This window comes from Strix aluco, chromosome 2 (genome assembly GCF_031877795.1).
Source record: "Strix aluco isolate bStrAlu1 chromosome 2, bStrAlu1.hap1, whole genome shotgun sequence".
NCBI lineage: Eukaryota > Metazoa > Chordata > Aves > Strigiformes > Strigidae > Strix > Strix aluco.
Window position 1 is genome coordinate 63,197,272 of NC_133932.1, and position 22,186 is coordinate 63,219,457.

A 22,186-nucleotide genomic window follows, 5' to 3' on the forward strand; every position below is an offset into this window, starting at 1 on the left:
TAATCTTGAGTTCCTAGCACATGTATTTTCATGGTGTTGGCATCAAGGAATTAGACCTGGGAAAGGCACACAAGCCCTGGTACTCCAGCCTTGCCAAGGGTGTGGCTGATGAACACCTATTCCAACACTAGTGGTGAGAGATTACAAATGAGCAGGGCCCTCACTCCAAAAATGAGGAGAGGGGCTTACCATGTCACGTGTTGTCTTTTGGTCATCTCTGCATTTTCTCTGCACATACCTACAGCAGCCAAGAACCAGGAGACATGCGTCTTCCTTCACCCTGTCCCTAAAGATGTAAAGTACTTCCTGAGAGGTGGTTCACTGCTGCTGTCCTGTGTCTCAGCCCGCCTGGCAGGGAGATGCCCCCACCATGATACTGGGTTGTGGGTATAGGGCTGGTAAAAATAGCCAAGCAGTGAGTCATCTTCTTCACCGCTGTTTGTCTGTGCAGGGGCCGTCTGCTGCTTTCACTCCTCAATTACTCACTCTGCATTAGTTTTTTTAATAAATACCCTGTCCTTTACGAACTGCCATCTGAAGGTGAGAGGAGAGCTGCTGGAGTTTATTTGGGAATCCAGGGTAACCTGGTGAAATCAATCCGTCTTTGGGAGCGATCCCTTGAGGAGAGCGAGGCTGGGAGTGGCTCCGTGCGGTGGCAATGGAGGCTGGCTGCCCTCTGGTGTTTCTGCGATGGTGTGCTTTTGGGAGCCCGTTTTGGGGATCTGGTGTGGTTTGGGGATTCTTCCGTCCTAAATGCCTCTCATTTCCTTTTTGTTCCAGTCCCTAGAGGAAGTGTGTGACCTGTTGCACGCGGCGCCGTTCCAAAATATCCTGCCCAGAGTTCACGTCAAAGGTATTGACTAAGTGAAAACACCTTCCTGGGGTAATGGTTTCCAGTTTTCTTGCCTGTTGCTGCGGTTTCTGTGACTGTCCCCAGCCATCCTTTACAACACCGCTGTTAATTACAGGACAGAGGTAACGGATTCAGGCCTGATTGCCTGGCTGAAAAATATGTGCTGCTTAGTGAGGCTCAGTGCAAATTACAAGAGGAGGAGGAGGAATGCCCTGACAGGAGAACATGGGATGGATACCCAGGATAGTATTACCCCTCTATGTGGGTGTGGTGAGAGGCTTTTCCAAAGGTGCTGTTTAGCTTATGTGATTGTCAGTTACATGGGGTGGGCTTGATCATACAGAGTATAGGAAGTCTGTCGGCAGAGTAAGTAAATACAAGTGGTCCCTGGTCCCAGGAGACTTTTCACGTGCCTTTTTACTAAACTGAGCATGCAGTGGTGAATCTTTGCAGGATTGCTTCCTTTGGTATCTGCTTTCTTCATCCTTCATCATCAGATGATGAGCTTTTTCCCCCCTAACGCTTCTTTCTGCATTGCTCCTCTTGTCTCCTTTCCTCTCCGTTTCTCGCTGCCAGAGCAGCTGATTTGTTCTGCTCAGAGAAATCCTCTCAGCTAAAAATCTTTGCGAATATGTCCAGGCTCATCATTAGCTACTTGCATCTCTGCATAAAACTAACCAGACCATTGTAAACAGTATTTTCCCATTTGCCAGAGAACATTTCTTACTTGCCAGTGATGAGGGGGTGCCAGCCGCTTTTTTAAGCCTTGCTACACATAAGATTCCACCCTCATTATACCCCACCTCCTAGAGTCAAGCATTTTATGGATGATAAGGACAATTTTCTTGGCTTAGTGCAAGTGGGAGTCAAATATGTTCGCAGCAGCAGCATAATAGAGCCTTATATTCTTTCTTGAATTAATTAATTAAATGTATTCTACTACAAATCCTTTCTGTTTGCACATGTAATGCAACATTTTAGAATATAAATATATTTGAAGATTAACCAGCTATTTAGAAGTAAAATTACCTATAAAAGTAATACACCCAGTTTTCTTCTGCACTGAATAAAGATTGTGTGAAAATAAGAATTTTCTTGGTTAATTGCAATTTATCAGTGCTCTGTTTTGGTTTTTTCCTTTCAGAGGGTGAAAGACTTGATGCTAAAATGAAGAGACTGGAATCAAAATATGCTCCACTACATTTGGTTCCTCTCATTGAAAGACTGGGCACACCCCAGGTAATCTCTCTCATTTGTGTCAGAAGCAATTCCAAGAAATTTCTGAGTGCTAGAAAGCCTGTCCTTTCACATGTGCTGTGTCAGAACCTTCACATCCAGCTTGTTCACGCAACAGGATTTTATTTTTTTTTTTTAGATCTATGGATCTGGTAAAGCTGTTAAAACTCAGAAGTTTAAAACATTTGAGAGTGGCGTGGAGGTGACACGTTTTGGGGAAAATGCTAATTTATATGTCTGTTGCTATGTGATACCTTCTCAGTGTAAGGGCCAGCCTAGGAGGTCTTAGTGCAAATTCCACCAAAAGCCATCAGTTTTCTTGTGCATGTGTATATATATTTTTTAAAACAATTTATTCCTCTTTCAGCCAGATGATTAGAAACTCTTGGAAAATCAGCTGTCATTTGAGCTGAGCTCTCCTGGAAACAGTGACGAAAAAGAACGTTCTTGAACTGCCTTTGCAGCTTCAGCACTATTTTCCTTTCTCTCAGTGTGAGGGGTGCATTCATTCCCTGCTAACCTTAGCAGTTTACAAGCGATTGAGATGTGAATAGTAGAAGCTAAGAGCAGAGTGCTCTGAAGCAGACTTCAGACTGCTTTTGTCAGCATAGGTGCTGCATTTTGGCAGGTGTTGCTGCAGTAGGAGAGAGCTCTCAGTGTGACGGCACAAGCTGGGACAAGCCCTAACCGGCTTTGCCTCCTATGGGTTTTGTCTGACCCTGTTTGTGCTGCCTGTGGAGCTTTCCCATCTCTAACAGCAGCAGGCGTGGGAGACGTGCAGCAGAGCGCAGGCAGGAGCTGCTGCCCGTACTAGCAGCACAGCACTGAACTCTTTGGTTTTGCTCTCTGCCTCCATTCAGGCAAAGAGTTCTTTAATGGTCCCTGGGACGAGTCCCAGATTAGCATTACTGCAGTTAATGTTACCTTCCAGCCTGTCTGCTTGAAAGGGCTTTTACAGTTTTCTCCGAATGTTTTTTTCACTGAACTGAACTCCAGGTGAGCGGCCTCTGACCTCACTTAAAGTCAGAAAAAATTGCTGCTAGAATAAACCAAGTGAAAGTGAAAAACGCGTTTGTTGTTTTTTTCTAAAGAAAGTCTTGTGGTCACGTGGCTTTTAGCAGGATTTTTCACTTTGTTTCTGTCCCCCTTAGCAAATAGCAATCGCAAGGGAAGGGGACTTGCTGACCAAAGAACGCCTCTGCTGCGGCCTGTCCATGTTTGAGGTTATCCTGACGAGGATCCGCTCCTTCCTGGACGATCCCATCTGGCGTGGGCCCCTGCCCAGCAATGGGGTGATGCACGTGGACGAGTGCGTGGAATTCCATCGACTCTGGAGCGCGATGCAGTTTGTCTACTGCATCCCCGTGGGAACGCACGAGTTCACCGTGGAGTACGTACTGCCCAGCTGCCAGCGGTCTGCCTGCGGGCAACAGCCCTCTGCTTGTCACTGGCCGGGGGGCCTAGAATGGAGGCGTTTGTTTGCCCGTCTGCAAGAGCTCAGTGTGAAAACAAGGGAGAGGGTTGCAGTCGCTGGGAGGGGCTCATAATTCATGAACACAGATATTATTGTATCTTTATTGAAAATAACCCTCTATTTTAAAGTACTGCCAGTGTATAATGAATGAGCCCACAACAAACAGGCCCTAGCAGGCGTCTTTCAATAGTAGTCAGACCCCTACGGACACTGAACTTAAATAAAATAGCTGAACATTCGTGCATGTATTTCTAACAAGTATTTCTTCTCTGAATTAAGAGCAAGAACGAGCACTTGGAAGTTAACATGATTAACACGAGTTAACCAGGAACTGTAGTTCTTGGTTTTGTTAATTTTGATAATACCCTTATTTTGAAAAACCGTTGAGCTGTAACGTGCTTTCACTGAGCAATTATGGAGGCAACAGCATAGGACGTTTGCTTCCTTTCATGCCTGCAGCCCAAAGGAGCAGAGTGGTGTTCCCACTTTTGTTTCCTTTGCAAGTGGTGTTTCCTTTGCAAATGAAATGTAATGCTGCTGGAGTCTCATGGGGAGTAAATGTTTTTGGAGTAATTGCTTTGTGTAAAACTAGGGGGGGAACTTTTTATTTGGTTAAGCATCCATTTGCATCGCTTGTGGTATCTGGAAAGAGAATTTACTAGAGATTTTGCAGTATTTTCTGGATTAATGTTTAACATATTCATTATTTAGTATAATGGCCGATTAGTGAGCATTTCCTGTGGATACATTTCTGAAGATATAGGTGAAACATGCTTTACATGGTGTGTTTCCTGTCTCAGGCAGTGCTTTGGAGACGGCTTGCACTGGGCTGGCTGTATGATCATCGTGCTTCTGGGACAGCAGCGTCGCTTTGATGTGCTGGATTTCTGCTACCACCTGTTGAAAGTCCAAAAGCATGATGGCAAAGACGAGGTTATAAAGAATGTGGTGAGTTGGAAACATCTGTTCTGTATTCGCTGCAGTAAAAAAGACAACACTAGATCAGAGCTGTTTGTACTTGGATGCAGTGTAGATGTAGCAATTGCTTTTTAGAGTGAAATGCTGAAAATGAGGGCACCGGGGGCTTTAGGAGCAAAAGATTAAGGCATTAGTACTGGAGCTTGACGACTGGTTAGTGAGAATTCCGATTTCCTCAATATGTGGGATTTTCTTAATGCTTTCCATCTCATATAAGTGCATTCAGATTATGACAAGGCTGCTGTAAATAGCCCTTCTTTGTACAAAAAGCAGGACTGTCAAAAACCAAAATGCACCTTGGATTTTCACTGGTTTAGCAGTGGAAGGGAAACATTCGTAACATTGCTGGGAGAGGTGAGGTAACAGCATTTGCTGCTTTTGTGTCTAAGGCTTTTTATCTCCAAAGCTAATTCCTCTGTGTCTGTTTTTTTGATGTTGCAGCCTTTGAAGAAAATGGTTGAGAGAATTCGCAAGTTCCAGATTCTGAATGATGAAATAATTGCTATTTTGGACAAGTATTTGAAGTCTGGCGATGGAGAGAGCACACCCGTGGAACACGTGCGCTGCTTCCAGCCACCTATTCATCAGTCCCTTGCCAGCAACTAGACTTCCCACCTAACAATACTTTTTGCACCTATTTAGGCTGAAAGTATGAGGAAAAAACAACAAACAAAACCCACACCAACAGTTCCAAGGAATATTCTCATCAGCATTTTTCAGTATGCCTGTGCCATTTGAGTGGTGCACTGTCCTCTTCAGTCTCCAAGCACAGTAACTGTATACAATCCATACTTATTTTTCTAGACTAAAATTTTATACACTGATTAAAAACTTGCGACTGTAAAAGATTTTCGAAATCTCTTTGCATTCCTGTACTGAGGTGGCCATTTTCGACTGGACTGGTGTTATTTTCCCCTGAAGCTGTCAAAATAATAGCTGTGGAGGATAAGAAACTGGGTTCTGTAGGAAAAAAAATTTAGAAATCAATTCCTAATTGTTTGTATTAGAGCATTAATTGCTTAATTAGCCTTTATTAAAAAACAACCAACAAACTCTGCTGGTGCTTTGTGAATAATTTTTCTAGTCAGTTGATTATTTTTTCTCTTTGTAAAACTATTCTCTGAGATCAGTAATTACGGAAATGAAGGCTAATTAAGGTGATTGTTTCAAAGTTATTTAACATGGAGGTGACTGATAGTATTCTGATCTTTTTAAAAGGCAGTAGTTTGATTGGAATGGGGACTGTTTACTTTTTACTAATGAGAGCTTCTAACACAATTTATATTTTTGATTGGCGAGACATACCTGTGTACCAAAATACATGTTTACAAGTGATAAGGAATTCTTGTTTACAGGAATCTTGACTACAGTGATCAGGTGTAATCTATCCCAGTATATAAGCTCTAACGATGTTAATCATGATTTACTTATGGAAAGTATTTGTTTAATTACACTTACTGTATCATGCAAACACTGCATCAGTAAAATTGTTTGTAAAACTTTGCAACTGTAAAAGCTGAATTTTAAAGCAACCTCTTCAGCCAAAAGCACTAACTCCTGCTTGCTTACTGCAGGATCCTAGCAGTGCTTTTTGGTTGGGCATCAGCATCAACCCAAAAAGAAATGTGAGTTAAGATGGCTGGAACACACAGATGGATAATTACCCATTTTACCCAGGATATGGATTTCTGGAGATGGTATTTGGTTAATGTTTCTAACCTACAGTGTGAAACCAAGAACACCTCCCTTTGAGAACGCCTTTTTCTCCCTTCCTTCTTACTAGTTCAAGGTTAGTTTACAGCACATCTCTTGTCCTGCTTAGCTCTTTTCAGCTGTTTCACCGCAATGGAATTGAGTCCAGTAATGGGTAGAAATGAGCACAAGAGATGAGGAACGTGTAGGTACCGGGGTGGCAGGGAACTGGATTTGTAAGGAAAGAAATAAAGAGAGGATAGAGATTTGCCAGGCACCCTATAAGCAAGTTTCTACTATCACCGTTTTTCCCAGGACATTTGTGCTCAAGAGCTGCTGTTGTGGTGGGAGCGCACAGGAGGCTGCCCGGTGTGTGGGAGATGCAAGTAGGAAACATTGTGCTTCGCTACAACCAGCTTGTTGCAGGATTTCTTTCACAAGGTGCTTAACAGACAGTTTTCTTTAAGAAACATTTCTTTTTAGTTCTCAGAAGACTTCTAGTCAACCAAATACTTCCCTATGCTTCAGGCTTCAATTAAGGAAATGAACAACTTCCTTAATTTGTTCAGATAATCATTGGTTTTCAGATAAGTCTCACACACCTGAGGCTTTGGCTTGGCACTGTGGTTAATTAATAAAACCTGGTTTTTTGTTCAAGAACAATTTAAAGTAACTAACGCTGTGAGTAAAGTAAGTTCTACTTCCTACCAGTTAACTTTTAGAAGAAAGAGAATTGGTCTCTAAGTACTAGCATTATATGATCACTTTTTTCCATTTAGTATGAGTTTAAGAGAATTCAAACATTAGTCCTATGAGATGTTTGTTTCCTGTTGTTCAAAGGTAGGTTGCTTTTTTTTTCTAACAGGATTATTAGACTTGATGGGAGCTAAAACCTCTTCACCTGGTGTAACTGCTTCTCCTACCTAAAAGGAAAAATGCAGCAAGGTGCACAAAAGCCTTAACTTTTTCATTTTTTCATTACTTCTCATCAAACACTGGGTCTCGAGGCCAAAGTGCCTATTGCAACATAAAGTAACAGACTCCACCACCTGAAGTCGTAACCTGCTGTTTGGATAAGCTGCTGCTCTGGTACTGGAGGTGGCAGCCTGGAATTTGGTGACTCCGGGGCCGTTTGGCTGCTCCCCTGCTGCTCCCTGGTCCTGTGCTCTTTGCTGCCTCAGCATTCAAGGGCCGTGTTTCCATGACTGAGCACTGCTGGAGTCATGTCTCTTAAAATTAGGTAGAAGTTCAAGTCCCATTCTTCAATCAGAATTTAAAGAAGCTTTTTCTTGCTTGACACATATGACATGTACCAAAGGAAGGCAGCAGTTAGTTTCACAGGTGGGAACTGTTTTTTGACCTAGTAATAATCTTAAATTCTACTCTTAAACAGTAAAACCCTAAAACTGACACCTTACAGCAGTAACTGGTTGTGTCTGTCCCAAATAATTTCTAACCTTCGCATCTATAACAGAAATGTGCTTATAAAAACTATCACTATTTTCTGCCTTTGCAAACTTAAATTACCACCTACCTGTCTCACCCCTTTTCTAAGCAATGACATTATGTTCCAATTTTTGGCCCTTTTTTAAAAACTTACTGGCTGTGACACTAACTGTTACTGCAAACAAAACTGCAGTTCTGGGAGTTGAAGCTGTAACATCAAAAACACAGCGCAGCTCTACTGCACCCCGGCAGCGCAGCAGACAGACAGAACCTGACCTCTTTTACAGAAGAGGGAGTAGCTTTTTTTGGTTACTATTAACGACTCCAATCCTTCCTCCTGCATAACCTGGCATGGCAGGAGCTACCACCTCACCTATCCAAGCAGAGCAGAAGCTCCTGCCTTGTTGGTGCCAGCCAGTTATGCTGTTTGGTAAGGTTGGGGGTTTTTTTGCTGCAACTCCTGCAAGTTTAGCATACAGCTGCAGTTAAGCAGTATTTTCAAAGGATGTCTTGCTTGGTGGTAGCTCTCCTTTTCCTCTTTTACAAACTGGGACAGGAATAGTTACTGCAGCTCCTCTCTGAGTTTGTTTACGGTCCCTCAGTGTTCAGTCAGGGCTCAAGTACAAAGGATCCAGGGTCACTTCAATCTTTTTACCACCAATGCAGAAATAAAGCAATTTATTTTTGATAAAATTGTCATTAGTGCAATACATCTTAAAACAGAAGAATGAAATGAAAGTATTTACACATAACTTAAGCAACACAACCAACTGTGGTCTGAGGTCATTTTAGTATTTTTTAAAGTAAAAATAAGGCAAATAAGAACTCCTTCAGTGTTCTTTATCCAAACTAATCAAACTTAAAAATTAACGATTGTCTACACAGACTGTTAAAAAGTACATGGTTTTCCAGACAAGCTCAGACATTTCACAGCAGAAAAAAAAAATCCAGAGTTACAGAATTGCTCTTTTCTTAAGTAACACGTAGATATTTTCAGAAGGCTGACAGACTTCCATTTCTCCTGGCTGAGAGACTCTCCGTGGATTGTATTTCACCTAGACAGGCAGAACTTTCTTCCTCGTGATTAAAGCAGTCATATGTGCTCAGCAAAGTACCATTTGCCTCTCTGTCATCCTTCCGCAAAGAGACAGGCAGATTTGCTAGGGTGAAATTAACATCTTTGAAGGCATGCAATAAAAAGATCCCCACAATGATAGTCAGGAAGCCACTGAAGGTGCCAATAATGTCATCAGCCGCCATGTGTTGCCATTCCTTGAAAAGGATGGCAGAACAAGTTAAAACAGATGTTGTAAAGATCACATAATAGATTGGAGTCACTATCGAAGTGTTGAATATATCCAGAGCCCTGTTTAAATAGTTGATCTGCGTGCTCACACAAACAATAAGGCTTAGCAGCAGAATCCAAGACAAGGGATGTTTCAGCACTGGTTTTCCTGCAAGAAGTTCCTTTATAGCGATGCCCAAACCTTTTACACAGGAGACTGATAATGCTCCAATTACAGAGCAAATTGTTATGTACACGAGAATGTTGGTCTGTCCATGGCGAGGTCCCACCACAAATATTAGAATTAAAGACACAATGACAACAAGAGTTGCGAAGACCACAAAACCTGTGGTTGGCAGGGGGAAAAAAAAAAATCTTGTTACTTATGTACAGTATCAAAAGCATCCCTGAGGTACCAAGAAAACATTAACAATGTGATCGGCTCAGCTTAAACAGAAGAGTTCAGGATGTTTCTCATTTGATGTTTCTCCAACATCAAAGTTAAAACGGTTTTAGAGTGAATTAGCTAAATCAAAGAATGAAACTCTGACATATCATATTACCTTTACCAGTCCATCAGCAAGATGACTACAGGATGAGATTCCTATATTGCCTGCCACACAGACCTGCTGAGGTGTAGATGTCACTGGATCCAGGCTTGTGTCTGAATGCTCTTTAGGGAGGTACAGTTTGGCAGGCTGCTACATTCAGTGGCAGATTTCCAATAATAGGGTCATTCCTTAAAATCAGCTTTTAATCTCTGTGCTGGCTATTTCCTTGAGTTTAAAATGGGATTTGTCTTTGCATATATAGTATTATGCAGATGTATTTGTGAGTGCCTCATCTAGAAGAGCTTGTCTCCAGGATTACACTTCTCAGCAGACACTTATCACATCATCTCCTTTTTCATTTTAAAGATAGCTCAAAGGGGGGGGCTTAGAGACTGACACACTTCAATGAAAACTGTTATTATAGAAGGTGCTGCTGCATTTGTTTAAACTGTCATCTCAGTGGTTCACATCAAGACACTCTGTTCAAGGCCAGACAAGTTCACTGGCAGCATGCAAAGCTCCCTATGGAACTATGTCACAGAACTCGAATCTCTACTTTGTTTTGGCACCATGAAGCAGGCATGGGCTATCTTCCTGGAACTTGAAAGCAGCGGTAATGAAACTATAATAAAGAAATTATGGGCTGCCTACAGATCAAGCCAGCATTTTTCTTACCTGGATCACCTAGTTTGTGGGACATTTCGCTCAAAGTTTCTACTTCCTCCTCTTGTGGAGCATGAATTACCATCACAGTTGATCCCAGTATACTTAGCAAACACCCTATTTTTCCATGTAGATTAAGTTTTTCATTTAAAAAGAAGGATGACAGAATGGCACTAAGAAGAAAAAAATGCACCAGCAAACATGGAATTAGTAATATCTTATTCATTTGCTCATCAACTTCCCGGTTGCTTTGACTGTACAGGTCACTAGCATACACAGTGTGCAGCTTTTGGTGAGCAAGAACACATATTAAAGGTCCATAAATCCGTTATGATGAATCTACTAATTAAGCATTTACTTAGAATAGCTACATAGTTGATTTTCTATCTCAAGATACTTGCCATGGACAGAACTACCTGTTAATATTTGGCATCTTTCTCCAAAACCCCTTCTTTATGCTGCCTCCCCCAAAACTCTGTATCTAAGCACTTGTAAAAATAATTTTTAAAAGACAAAAATCTTATCTCGAATTAGGAATTAAAATACTACTCTGTTGAAATGCAGCAGATGACAACTTTTCACAGATCAAGGTGTAGATGCATTGCTAGAACGCTGTTAGAGCATAGTCGCTTCACATCTGGAGAAACTTAAAGGTACTCCTGAGGTTTATAAGCAGACTTTATGTATAGTTAAGAACAAACCACATCTGTTACAGCATAATTCAGCGACACATTTCTAAAGAAATATTTTACTTCTCTCTCTGACATCACATTGCTGTTTGTTAATTTTTCTTACCTTACAAGAACACTGAGAGCCCCTAAAGGAGTCACTAGCGTAGCTGGTGCAAAAGCATAGGCAGCAAAGTTAGCTACTTCGCCAGCTCCCACTGCAGAGTAATAAATAGTAATAAAAAAGGAGTTACACTGTCTTGCGTAACAAACCTGTGAATCAGTGCAAGTGTTCTTGTAGACACAAACATGCAGTAAGGAAACAATGGAAAATTCTAATTATAGCGTTCAGCTAACAGTACTAGAACACCACAAACCCCCCATTACTATATCTTAAAAACAGGCCAGGGGACCAAAACAGGTATTAACATTAATTCAGCCAAATTAGAAGGTGTTTTATTTTGGTGTCTATGTCGTAGCTCCCCAACTTGCCAACTTCAGTCATGAACTTCTGCATGGAGAAATCTGCAATAGCAGGATACAGAGCAATGCATACATTAAGCCATAGTTACCTGAACACAGCCAGTAAGTCCAGAGTTTAAGCAATGAAAAAAAAAAAAAAAAGTTTAGAAAATAGACATCATCCCAAAATATGCTTCCCTCTAAACAATCTTGTGTATCTAAGCAGGTCTCTGCTAAGACAAAAACCAGAATGCATATGCTAGTGAAGAGAACCAGGAAGTCTGAAGTCTACCTTGTTCCACTGCCCAAAGAGGAAAATTAAGTTAATGAAAGAACTTCTGGTGTGAGAGATGTTATATTAAATCATTAGAGCTGCACCCATCAAATCACCAGACAGCAAGCATTACCATACATCACAGAATCCCCATCTTGCTCATTTTTTTGTAACCATTGTGCCACCTGTGGCACAGTCATTTAATGAAATTATATAAAGCAGATTATATTTATGATACTTACTTGAAAGAAGTCCAGCCCACCACAGCCACTCCTTAAGGTACGCATGACCACCTTGACCTAAAATTGAAAGAATGTTTGCTACTCCATTAAAAACATACATCGACAAAGAGTCGATGACATCACCCTGTCACTGATGACATCACCAAAATAATTTTTGCAGGTCATGCCCTTAAAAACATGGGCAACCTTTTGATACTTAGGCTTTATAGTTAGAGGGGCTGAAATAAAATCTTCACATTTCTGATTAGTATGTCTCTTACAGCCTACTCTGAAAACTAGTTATTTTATTTCTTTTGTATTAGAAATGGCACTACATCTGTATTACCCTGAAAAACAGATCTTTCAACTCATTGTAATGACACGAAAAGCCAAGTTTTATGTCTCTTATGAGAATGCTACTTTGTGGAAATCGTGTGTGGCTTATGTGGTTGATTACATGTACAAACCAGGGAGCATGAATCACTTATCTTGAGATCAACCATCTTTTAGAACCAGAGATGACAGGTACTGAATTAAAAATATTCAGATTCAACCCTCTGAATCATCTGAGGATGCTGCACCTGTCCCATCTAAATCTATCTTCTTTCAGTTTAAAGTCATTGCCCCTTGTCCTGTCACTACAGGCCTTGGTAGAAAGTCTCTCTCCACTTTTGAGTCTCCTCCAAGTATTGGAAGGCCGCTATAAGGTCTCCCTGGAGCCTTCTCTTCTCCAGGCTGAACCACCCCAACTCTCTCAGCCTGTCCTCACAGGAGAGGTGCTCCATCCCACTGACCATTTTCACGGCCTCCTCTGGACCTGCTCGAGCAGGTCCATGTCCCTTTTATGTTGGGGGCCCCAGAGCTGAACACAGTACTCCAGGTGGGGTCTCACGAGAGCAGAGTAGAGGGGGAGAATCACCTCCCTCAACCTGCTGGCCACACTCCTCTCTATGCAGACCAGGATACAGTTGGCTTTCTGGGCTGCAAGTGCACATTGCTGGCTCATGTCCAGTTTTTCATCCACCAGTTACCCCCAAGTCCTTCTCTGCAGGGCTGCTCTCAATCCCTTCATCCCCCAGTCTGCATGATCCTGGGGATTGCCCCAACCATGTGCAGGACCTCGCACTTGGCCTTGTTGAACTTCATGAGGTTTGCACGGGCCTGCTCCCTGAGCCTGTCCAGGTCCCTCTGGATGGCGTCTCTTCCCTCCAGTGAATCAGCTGCACCACTGAGCTTGGTGTCATCAGCAAACTTGCTGGGGGTGCACTCAGTCCCACTCTCTATGTCATTGATGAGGATATTAAATAGTACTGGTTCCAGTATGAACCACTGAAGAACTCTATTTGTTACATGTGATCATTACATGTGATTTTATTTTTTCTAAAACAATCTCCTGACACTCAAACACAGTTAACATTCTCCCAGATTCACTCATTCAGGAGCACAGATGTAGTTAGGAGTGCTGGTTCCAAGTTCAATCTGCAAGTACAATTCAGATTTAACTGACATGTGAAGGAATCAGCAAGTGTCCCTAGAGGGCATTACATGCAAATTAAATAGTATGTATCACACACAGAGTTAGGTGTATGACACCAGAGAAAAAACATATCAGCTATATGTTTTAGGTTTCAAATACCTTGAACAAACAAAAAAAGTCAAAACAAGATCGTAAGTTTAGTAATCTTCTGTTAAACAGCAAACTTAACTATCAGCAAGTTTCTTAAACATGTATTTACCTGCTCTCATGGAACCTTTCCTAGCTAACCGGAGAAGGCCCTTCTTTTTCAGGATGAAACTTCCTCCAATGAAAATGCTGGAGCTCATAGCCAACACCAGACCAATACAGAAGTCATATCTCCCACGAGTTTGGCTCATCGCGTAAACTACTAAAGACTCTCACATTGATCAATGAACAGTAGAACTTCTGTTACTCAACACAAGATGATGCAACACTGAAACCTGAGCAAAATAAACACATCAGAATTAAACTGGGAGAAACACATACCGTAGGAAGGAGGAAAATCCTCAATAGCTCATTTAACTAGTTCTCCTGTGAATGGTCTCTGATATGAATGTTAAAAAAAAAAAAAAAAAAAAAAAGGCAATCTTTGAAGCATGTGTAAGCTTGAACCATGGAAGAGTGACTAACAAGTCTGAACACAGAAGGAAGGATTTCTGACCTGGCATATAAAAACTGAAACCCAAACAAGTAAAAGATCTTTGAAAAAAGTTAAGGAAAACTTAAAGATGTGTGATTTATTTAATTTATTTTTGTGATTTATTACTTTTCATTAAGTACACAAATCCATGTCTGGCACACCATGTAACAGACAATACTTACATGGAAATCAGTTAGCAAGAGTTTTAGAACAGCCACAGCATTTCTTCCATATAAACTCACTAGAAAAATGAAAGACAAGGTTAGAATTGGTGTTTAATCATATAGTAATTTCCCTAAAACAAACTTGTGATGCATGCACATGCACTTATCCTCTAACGAACAGGCAAATCTGGAACAAGAAATAAGGCATCTGTTTGTTGATATATTTTAGTTTCTTATACCTGTACAAAGCATCTTTTCAGCTTAGCTACAGTAATTATTACGAGTTTACAGTTTAAGAGCCTTCACCTAGCCTGCCAAGACTTCAAATTTAGTTAGGCAAGACTTTCAACAACAGCTTAGCAGAAGATGATAATTTTTAGGCTAGAAATCAAGATTTTACATATTCAACCTCCAGCTTAACATGAAAATTTATCTCAGTGCATCTTTTCTCCTCTTACCAGCTGCAATGAGGATATCCTGGATTCCATCTAACACACAAGATTTTGAATTTAAGGTACCTCTACAAATAATTTTGAAGAAAAAAAGCTCGAAGTATTTTCAAGGTGATTAACCTCTCTATAGTATGAAGGGAAATTAAAACTATTTTTAGGCTTTGATTTCAAGACAACTGATAATTATGACAGTACAGAGAACTGTTCTAAAGGAAGAAAACACCCATAGATAAAACATTTTTTATTTTCTGGAAACACCAATCAGAGATGTGCCAAGAATAGCATTTAATTCCCTAAGCAATTATTTTCCAGATACTCGGAAGCATGGCATATGACGTAAGTTGCATTAACAAGCTTTGATTTAAAAGTAAAAAGGGGGAAAGAAGAGCATAAAACGTTTCCATTTCAGTGCTTACTGGAATCTGAATTCCACAGCTTTGATGTTGAGATACAGCTTCCCCAAACAGGGGTACAACGCTGGTGTCAAGGCACTGCAATGTCCAGCACCCTCTTTCATGCTCAGGCAGAGATGGACGCACCCACTGGGAGTCCAGGACTAAATAAAATCATATTCCGATCTGCCATGGGAGTTCACAGTTCCAATTCCTGCACCTGTTTCTTCAAAACCTGTTTTCGTCCAAAACTACCCCTCCCTGTATGTTCCTGCTTCCGACTTTGATTAATTTGCTACACGCCTAGGAAAAACCTAGCAGAGAGCTACAGGTAGGTTAACATTAAAACTGAACACAGATCCTCTAACTTGCATTCAGTTACGCTGTGAAGAAGTATAGGAAAACAGTCCCATTTAATAAGCACTCAACACGACACCGTTCAAAATGCTGCAAGATCCACAGTGCAAAATTCTCAAATCCTCTTCCCTTAATCCTTGCAAAGTAATTTTTAGTATTTTATTTTGTAGGAAAAATTTAAGCAAATGAAGTGCAAGGGTCTGCTTTAATTTTCTAGCAACTTTTAAAAATAAGTAGATTCTTGCATGATACAAAATCACTTATCAAACAAAACCAAAAAAGACAAATCAGTGTGGGAGACAGATGGGAGACAGACCGGAACGAGGCACCTTACTAACTGTATCAAATAGTTCGCTGGTTTTGAATTCAAAGCAAGACTTTCAGTCCCCTGAAGGGTAAAGGCATTTTTTTAATGCAAGGAAAAGACATCAAGGGACTTTTGCAACCATTCACTCTATCATCTTTTCTAGCAGTTGTAAGTCACGCTGTTCAGGTAACCAAGCTAAGAGTTTTCTTCCAGCTCCAGCTGATGCTAAATGTGATGCTGGTGTAGCATCACCTGCAGGAGGGGGGCTTCTTTTGTTGAGTTTGTGTTTTCAACAGTTGCTACTATGGTCATATTACTAATGGGAGTATTTTTACTAGTGCAGCTTTTTGCTAAAACAGAACTCACCGTACTGGAAAACCACTTTTTCTTCTCTCCCTGGCTTGCATAGCTTCCTCTACATTTAAACATTTCTGACAGAGGTGAAGAGCATCAGTTAGTCCCGTCCTGACACCCTTCATTTCAGAGACAAGGGAAGAAGCACAGACTGCTTTTCTTCAGAGTAGAGGAAGAATTTGATTGCAGAAGAATGGCGAAAACTTGCAATCTAACAGGCAATTTTCTGAATGTAGACTTAAAAACACCCTAAGGATGTTACACTTCAAAACTAGTAGTTCTACTCTCCCCCGTGGCCCAAATACATTAGAGGAGTTGATTCCCTGTCAACCACTTTGTTAATCTTGTAAACAACTCAAATCTTAACTGCTTCTTCACATAAATTACTCCTAGCTCTTCTTGCCAACTTTATTTGTCCTCACAGACATGGCCAGTCCCATTTCTGCTTGGGCTGGACTGCCATACTTCCATCTAAGGTTTATACAGATGTCTGCATTTGCTGACCATTTCTGCCACCCAGTCATGGTGAACCCAACTTCTCTCTGAAGAGATTTGGTTCACTCTGCATACAGTGCAGATGTAATTTGTATGTGTAGAAATTACACGTACAGCTTCAAAGTCAAAGCAATAGCAGGCACAGGAAGTTCTACCCTTCAGGAAATCAGTAGTTTAACTCTAAGACTTAGTAAAATAAGAGGAACTAATACATCTTCATAAATATCATCAAGAAAAATTATCATCTTTGGAAATAAGAAAATGCCACAAAATGAGCAGTTTCTGGAATAAATACTCCTCTCAAGTTTCAGCTTTGGGACGTGCCAAAGCTGCCCCATTCCAGCACCCAGAGCCAGTACTAAGTTATAAACAGGAGAGAAGCTAGAAAATGTAGGAGTTAAAGCTAGCAGTGGTTTTAGCTGTATTTGGTGTAGTTCTGCAAAGGTTCTTTAATCAAGTTCACAGCTGATTTTAACACAGAGAATATCTCATCCATCCAAGACTAGCAGTTTCATGGAGGAATACTAGTTTGCTGCTCTGATTTCAGAGATGTAATGAGGGGATAAGACTCTCCTATCCACAGAAGCTACAACATTTACAATGCCTTGAAGAGCCACCCATTTATGAACTTCCTGTGGATCTTCTAGTATCATGAGTCATAACTCTCAGTGTGCAACAGTACAATGACAGACAACACAGGAAACGTATACTGACTTTGAAGGTTATCAGACAGGGAGAGATGGAGAAAAAGCTTTCTGAAAAAAACAGCAGGACATAAGCAAGTCCAGATTAGTCACAAAGTTTGTTTGCTTATTTCTAAGATATAATCAAGAAATATCACAAATGCTGATAAGACACAGTCTCTCTGGCCTAAAACACAAGGAAAGACTTCTTCGTGTCTTTGCTCAAAAGTCCTTTTTTCCCAAAAGCAACACACACACAGAGCTCAAAAGATGTTATGTATTTATTGTAACAAATAAGCTATCTAAATACTCAAAACCACTAAAAGTGGTGTCATGAGATGAAATAATATTTTATATTTAAAAGCAGATAAGCATAAGTAGGAGGGAGTTATCAGCCAAAGAAAATTAGTATCACTTCCACAAGTCGTACATTGTATGGAAGCAATAATTACAGTCAGTGAAAGTTAATATGGTGGATTGTTCCAACTTTGCCTACTTGGCCACCAGTCCTCAAGAGTTCAGTAGACAGCCTTTTCTCCTAGAAGTAATCTAAATATATGCTAAAAGATTTAAATGTTAGAATTCATGATTTTCTTGTCTAAAACTGATCTTAACTGTGAAAAAGATGATGTCACTAAGCTAAAAAGGACTTAACAGGCCATTTACTTCAACCCTTTGCCATGTGCTGCTCCTCATTACAGACAATTCAGCCAAGCTTCTCCCAGGAAAGAGTTATGAAGGAAACTTCACAAACACTGCAGACATGCTTTGATCCTGTTAGGAACTCTTCATTATCTAATGATCTACTTCTAGATTTTCACTTTTACCACCAAATGTTTGTCCACCCTGGACCTGGAAAAGATACAACTCCCTCTACCTTTGCACCCACATCTTAACATTACTCTGCAAGTTAGGTGCTTGGCTTCTCCTGCCCTGCCACCCTCTGGGTCTTTCCCCAATAGTCGACCGTTTTTTTATGAAGTGCAACTCCCAGAGCGGCATACAGTATTTCAGCTGAGTTATTAATGCTTCCGCAACACAGTGGAAGACTATACTTCTTTTCATACAACCCAAAACGGGTGGTTTTCTTTGCCCTTCCTGAGCAATCATCTACTGTTGATTCTCCAACTTCTCTCTTGGTATAACCTCTGAATTCTTTTCTACAGAACTACTGTTCTCTAAACTGTATTTGTATAGCAAATTATTCCTGCCTGGGTGTAATAACTTTCATTTACTCCTATAAAAAGCATCTCTTTTTTCTGGAAATGTTTCCTGAAAATATTCATCTGAGTTTACACACTGGTGACCCTTCCCTGCTCGATGCCCTTATTTCTTCGTCCTTTCAGCCAGATCACTAATACTAAACAGCACAAGATTCAGGCATGATTCACACGGAAGGATTTTTAAACAAAGGTCTGTTTTGACAAGACATTAGTAATATTTACTCCAGGTACAGGCATTCAGCATCTTTTGAACTGCTCTGTGGTATTTTATTTTCAATTCTGCTTATTTACAAGAGCTCCATGAGAAGTTTTATGTTTCTAACATTGAAATAGCACCTATTTGATGCCCTTCTAGCTATAAAGCTTTTAATGAAAGAAAAAGGGGTTGAATCAAGTTGCTTTTAACAAATGCATGCTGACTATTACATGTCGCATTGACTATTACACGTTCCCTTCTTCCCTTCCACAGACATAAAGCCACAGGAAACAGAAACACTCCCTAACAACAAAAATGCAAATGTTCAGTGATGAGTCTTTCAAAGGCTCGTTATACATACCAATTTTGTTCCAAAATCCAGAGGCATTCGCTTCTTAAATATTTCAGTGTTAGGTTTCTAAAATGTAAGTTAAAATTATTAATTGGCATTTTAAGAATTCAGCTAAAAAAATGATGTCCATCATTTCAAGTTAATCTCATTTTCATGCATGACACACAAAACTGCACATTGTCTCACCTGTGCTTTAAAACGGGAATTTTTGTTTTAAAAAAACACCTGAATGACGAAGCAGTGTGATTTTAAATTTGATCTTCCTTAGGTACGTCTCACCTGAAGCGTTACAGTTATTTCAGCCCTTTGCATTTCACTTATCAAAGAAACTGACTTGCGATCTAAGCTATTCTTGAGAAGGTAGCATGCTAAAGTTAAACTGAAATACTATCCAAGTCCTTTCAGTTTTGTTCTGTAAATTAGGTGCTAAGGCACTTTCATTACAAAAACTAACACAAAATTTTAATTACTGGCTTCGGTACAGTGAGTTTTTAGAAGATGTTTATATACAGAACTCCAGGGTGGCAGGCAAATAGTCTCAGTAAGATTACTAAAATCCCCAAAATACAGCTAACTTTAATCGAAGTCTTTTTCCTCAGTTATGTTCTGTCAACTCATGAGCATATCTTTTAAAACAGAGGTATAGAGAGAACACTGAAAGGGCAGATATAGTATAGCATTAAGATAAAAGAGCTGCTGGTTCGAAACTTAGTCACACATCTTTAAAAAGCCAAGATGCATGCATACTGTACCCAAAGATTCTATGTACATTTTTTAGGAAAAAATACCTTCAGTTTTGCACTGCAAGTCTATCCAAATACAGATGTAGTTTTCCAGCTTTATTGAAGTTAAACAAGTGGGCAAACTTATATTTACATTTTACACCAGCAAAGTAAAAAAAAATTTGTTTATAAAAGATAACGTCATGTATATGCATATATATAATATAATGTTAGAGGCACTAGCACAAGTACTCAGAAAGCAAAACATACGTTAACAGTTCTAAAGCTACCTATTTTAAAAGCTTTAGTTAAACTGTAGTGAAACTTATCCTTTATATAATGCAAAAGCAACAAGCATTCCATTTTAAGAAACTGGGAAAAAAAAAAGAAAAATGCCACACTAAAAATTTTTGTACACCTTTTTCTTTGTATTTGCTATTTGTAGTTATTATCCTCTATAAAAAAGTGACCTTCAATTAAAGCATTTTCACATAAAACTAAAAAGTATCTTCACTAAAAGAGAGTGCTATTCATTAACTAAACACAAACTACAGACAGTGCTTTACAGCTGATACTGCACTGACTGTATTTCCTAGGAGTCTATCAAAATAGACTCAAGATAAGAGCAGATTACATGACTTGCTTCATCTTTGCTGTACCTAGTACATTAGCTCCACTCTCAGCAGCATGAGTCACCAGTGCAAGTTCATGGAAGTTCTAACTTTAGTATTTAAGACAGGTAGTTTCAAATTTTAGATAATAAGTTAAAAGTTAATCTTCTATAACCCACTTTCTATTTGTCGGGATTTTATCCTGAGAATTAATAACTAATGAAAGCAGAACCAGTGAGACACTGGTTTCTAACTACAATGATTCTGATGAAGACTTACGCAATAATTTCCTGTCAACAAACTTGTTACCTTTCAGGGGAAAAAACCCTTACTGTAAACAGTGAGGCACATCAAAAGCAGTCAGAAATAGCCACGATAACTTATGTTTATTATGTTTTAATGGAAAAGAATGTTAAAGATATTGCTGGAAAATGGTAAAGTTGACTGGTTGAAAAAGATCAGAAAAAAAACCGGGAATTAAAAACGTCAGACCCAGCCAGTATCTTCATAGTATGAGAACGAACACAAATCATCATTGTGAACTACAATGCAAAGCTAAAGTTACTTTTTTCCACCTCAAAATGCTGCCAGGGCTCCTAAGTTCTGCTGAATTAGATCTGGAACCAAGCTGCACAACCCTCAACCTCGGCTAAACTCAATCCTGAACCAAACCGAAGACAAACTGGTTTAGCTCCTTGACTAGCAGCACGCACGCTCCATTAAGAAGTACAACAGCTCCGGTAGAACGAGCGGACCATCACTCCCCAACCTGCCCAGCTAGAGCGCCTAACAAATACCTCGATTTGTATTTTTAATCTCGGCCTGCAGAGCCCAAATCACAGCACGCTTCCCACTACGGAAAAACCGACACGGCGAAGGTCTCCCTGGGTTTCTGCAGTCAAGGTGCAACACCCGGCGCCGTGACTGCCAGGCCAGCCCCCACCCGCCCGGGGGAAGCACGGCCCGCCCCGGCCCGCGCCCTCCTCACCCGCAGCCCCAACCGCCGAAGACCCTGCGCGGTTCGGGGGCGGGGAGCCGGGGCGGGGCGGGAGGCGCCCGGGCACCGGCGCTCCCCAGGCAGCCTCAGGAAGGCGGGCGGGCGGCAGCCGGAACCACAGCGGGGGCCCCGGGCGGCGGGACCCTCGCCCCGGCCGGACACGCCTCGCGCCCGCAGGGACCGCCCTCCCCCAACGTCCCGAGCGCCCCCCTCCCCGCCCCGCCCCCCGAGGGGCCGGCCGGGCCCGCCGCCGCCCCCGCCCCTCAGCCAGCCCGCGCCCGGCCGGGCCCCCTCCCCCCGGCGAGCCCGCCCGCCTCTTCCCGGTTACCTGCGGTCGCCGCCCCTCACATCCCCGCCGAGAGGGGCCCCGCGGCCGCCGCCGCGCGCGGACAAAGCGGAGGAGAGGAGGGAGGGGGAGGCCGGAGCGGGCGGTGGGAGGGGCCGGTGCCCGCGCGCTCCGCCGCCATGAGGGGAGGGTGGGGAACGGCAGCGGGGCGCGGCGGGCAACAACGACGGGAGGCGAGGGCGGGCGGTGTCCCGAGGGCGGGCGGTGTCCCGAGGGCGGGCGGTGTCCCGGGCCCGGCCGCCCCCTGCCCGCTGGTTCCGGCAGCGCCCGCCGGAAGGGGCGCGGCCCGGCCAGAGCGAGGCAGGGGCGGGGCGGGGCCGGGCGCCCCGCCCGCCCCGGTGACGTGCCCCCTCCCCCAGCCCCGCCCCCTCCCCGCGGGGAGCGCGGGAGTCGCCGCCGCCGTTAAAGGCCGGCAGCCACTTCCCCGCAGCGCCCCCCAGCGGCCCGCCGGGGCCCCGCCGCCGCCGCGGGTAGGGCGGGCCAGCGCCTCCGCTCCCCCCGGGACGGCGAGCAGCGGGCCGCGGAAGCGGCTCTACCTGATCCAGCGGCAGCGGCGGCTTTTCACCACTCCGC

The 22,186-nt window shown here is 42.1% G+C and overlaps 2 protein-coding genes across 8 annotated transcripts in view; one reads left to right on the forward strand and one right to left on the reverse strand.

Annotated features, from left to right (window-relative positions):
* Positions 1–6,044, forward strand: part of CYFIP1 (cytoplasmic FMR1 interacting protein 1) — an 84,219-nt gene extending 78,175 nt beyond the window's left edge. For all 3 annotated transcript variants that reach the window (XM_074814986.1, XM_074814985.1, XM_074814987.1), the window contains 5 exons: positions 781–853; positions 1,998–2,092; positions 3,241–3,479; positions 4,364–4,511; positions 4,983–6,044. In XM_074814986.1, coding sequence (XP_074671087.1) covers positions 781–853; positions 1,998–2,092; positions 3,241–3,479; positions 4,364–4,511; positions 4,983–5,147 — 720 coding nt within the window. In that variant the 3' untranslated portion in view covers positions 5,148–6,044. The remainder of the gene's footprint in view (positions 1–780; positions 854–1,997; positions 2,093–3,240; positions 3,480–4,363; positions 4,512–4,982) is intronic.
* Positions 6,045–8,340: 2,296 nt separating this feature from the next.
* On the reverse strand, positions 8,341–21,876 carry NIPA2 (NIPA magnesium transporter 2). 5 transcript variants are annotated; one of them, XM_074814994.1, is made up of 8 exons: positions 21,596–21,876; positions 18,947–19,003; positions 14,145–14,203; positions 13,540–13,762; positions 11,825–11,881; positions 10,974–11,064; positions 10,191–10,351; positions 8,341–9,310 (listed from the first exon to the last, which is right to left on the reverse strand). In XM_074814994.1, the coding sequence occupies exons 4-8, from the start codon at positions 13,676–13,678 to the stop codon at positions 8,673–8,675; spliced, it is 1,086 nt and encodes a 361-aa protein (XP_074671095.1). In that variant the 5' UTR covers positions 13,679–13,762; positions 14,145–14,203; positions 18,947–19,003; positions 21,596–21,876; the 3' UTR covers positions 8,341–8,672. The 5 variants fall into 5 exon arrangements, with proteins under 5 accessions (XP_074671095.1, XP_074671096.1, XP_074671097.1 ...); XM_074814995.1 differs by lacking the exon at positions 21,596–21,876 and adding an exon at positions 21,068–21,162; XM_074814996.1 differs by lacking the exon at positions 18,947–19,003.
* Between the last annotated feature and the right edge of the window lie 310 nt (positions 21,877–22,186).

Bases quoted from the DNA above. Each gene is read 5' to 3' on its own strand.
- NIPA2 (XM_074814996.1), bottom strand. From the start codon at position 13,678: ATGAGCCAAACTCGTGGGAGATATGACTTCTGTATTGGTCTGGTGTTG. The intron at 11,882-13,539 runs GTAAATACATGT...TTTCAATTTTAG, and splicing joins GAAAGGTTCCATGAGAGCAG to GTCAAGGTGGTCATGCGTAC. The intron at 9,311-10,190 runs GTAAGAAAAATG...TGCCAACCACAG, and splicing joins CCACAAACTAGGTGATCCAG to GTTTTGTGGTCTTCGCAACT.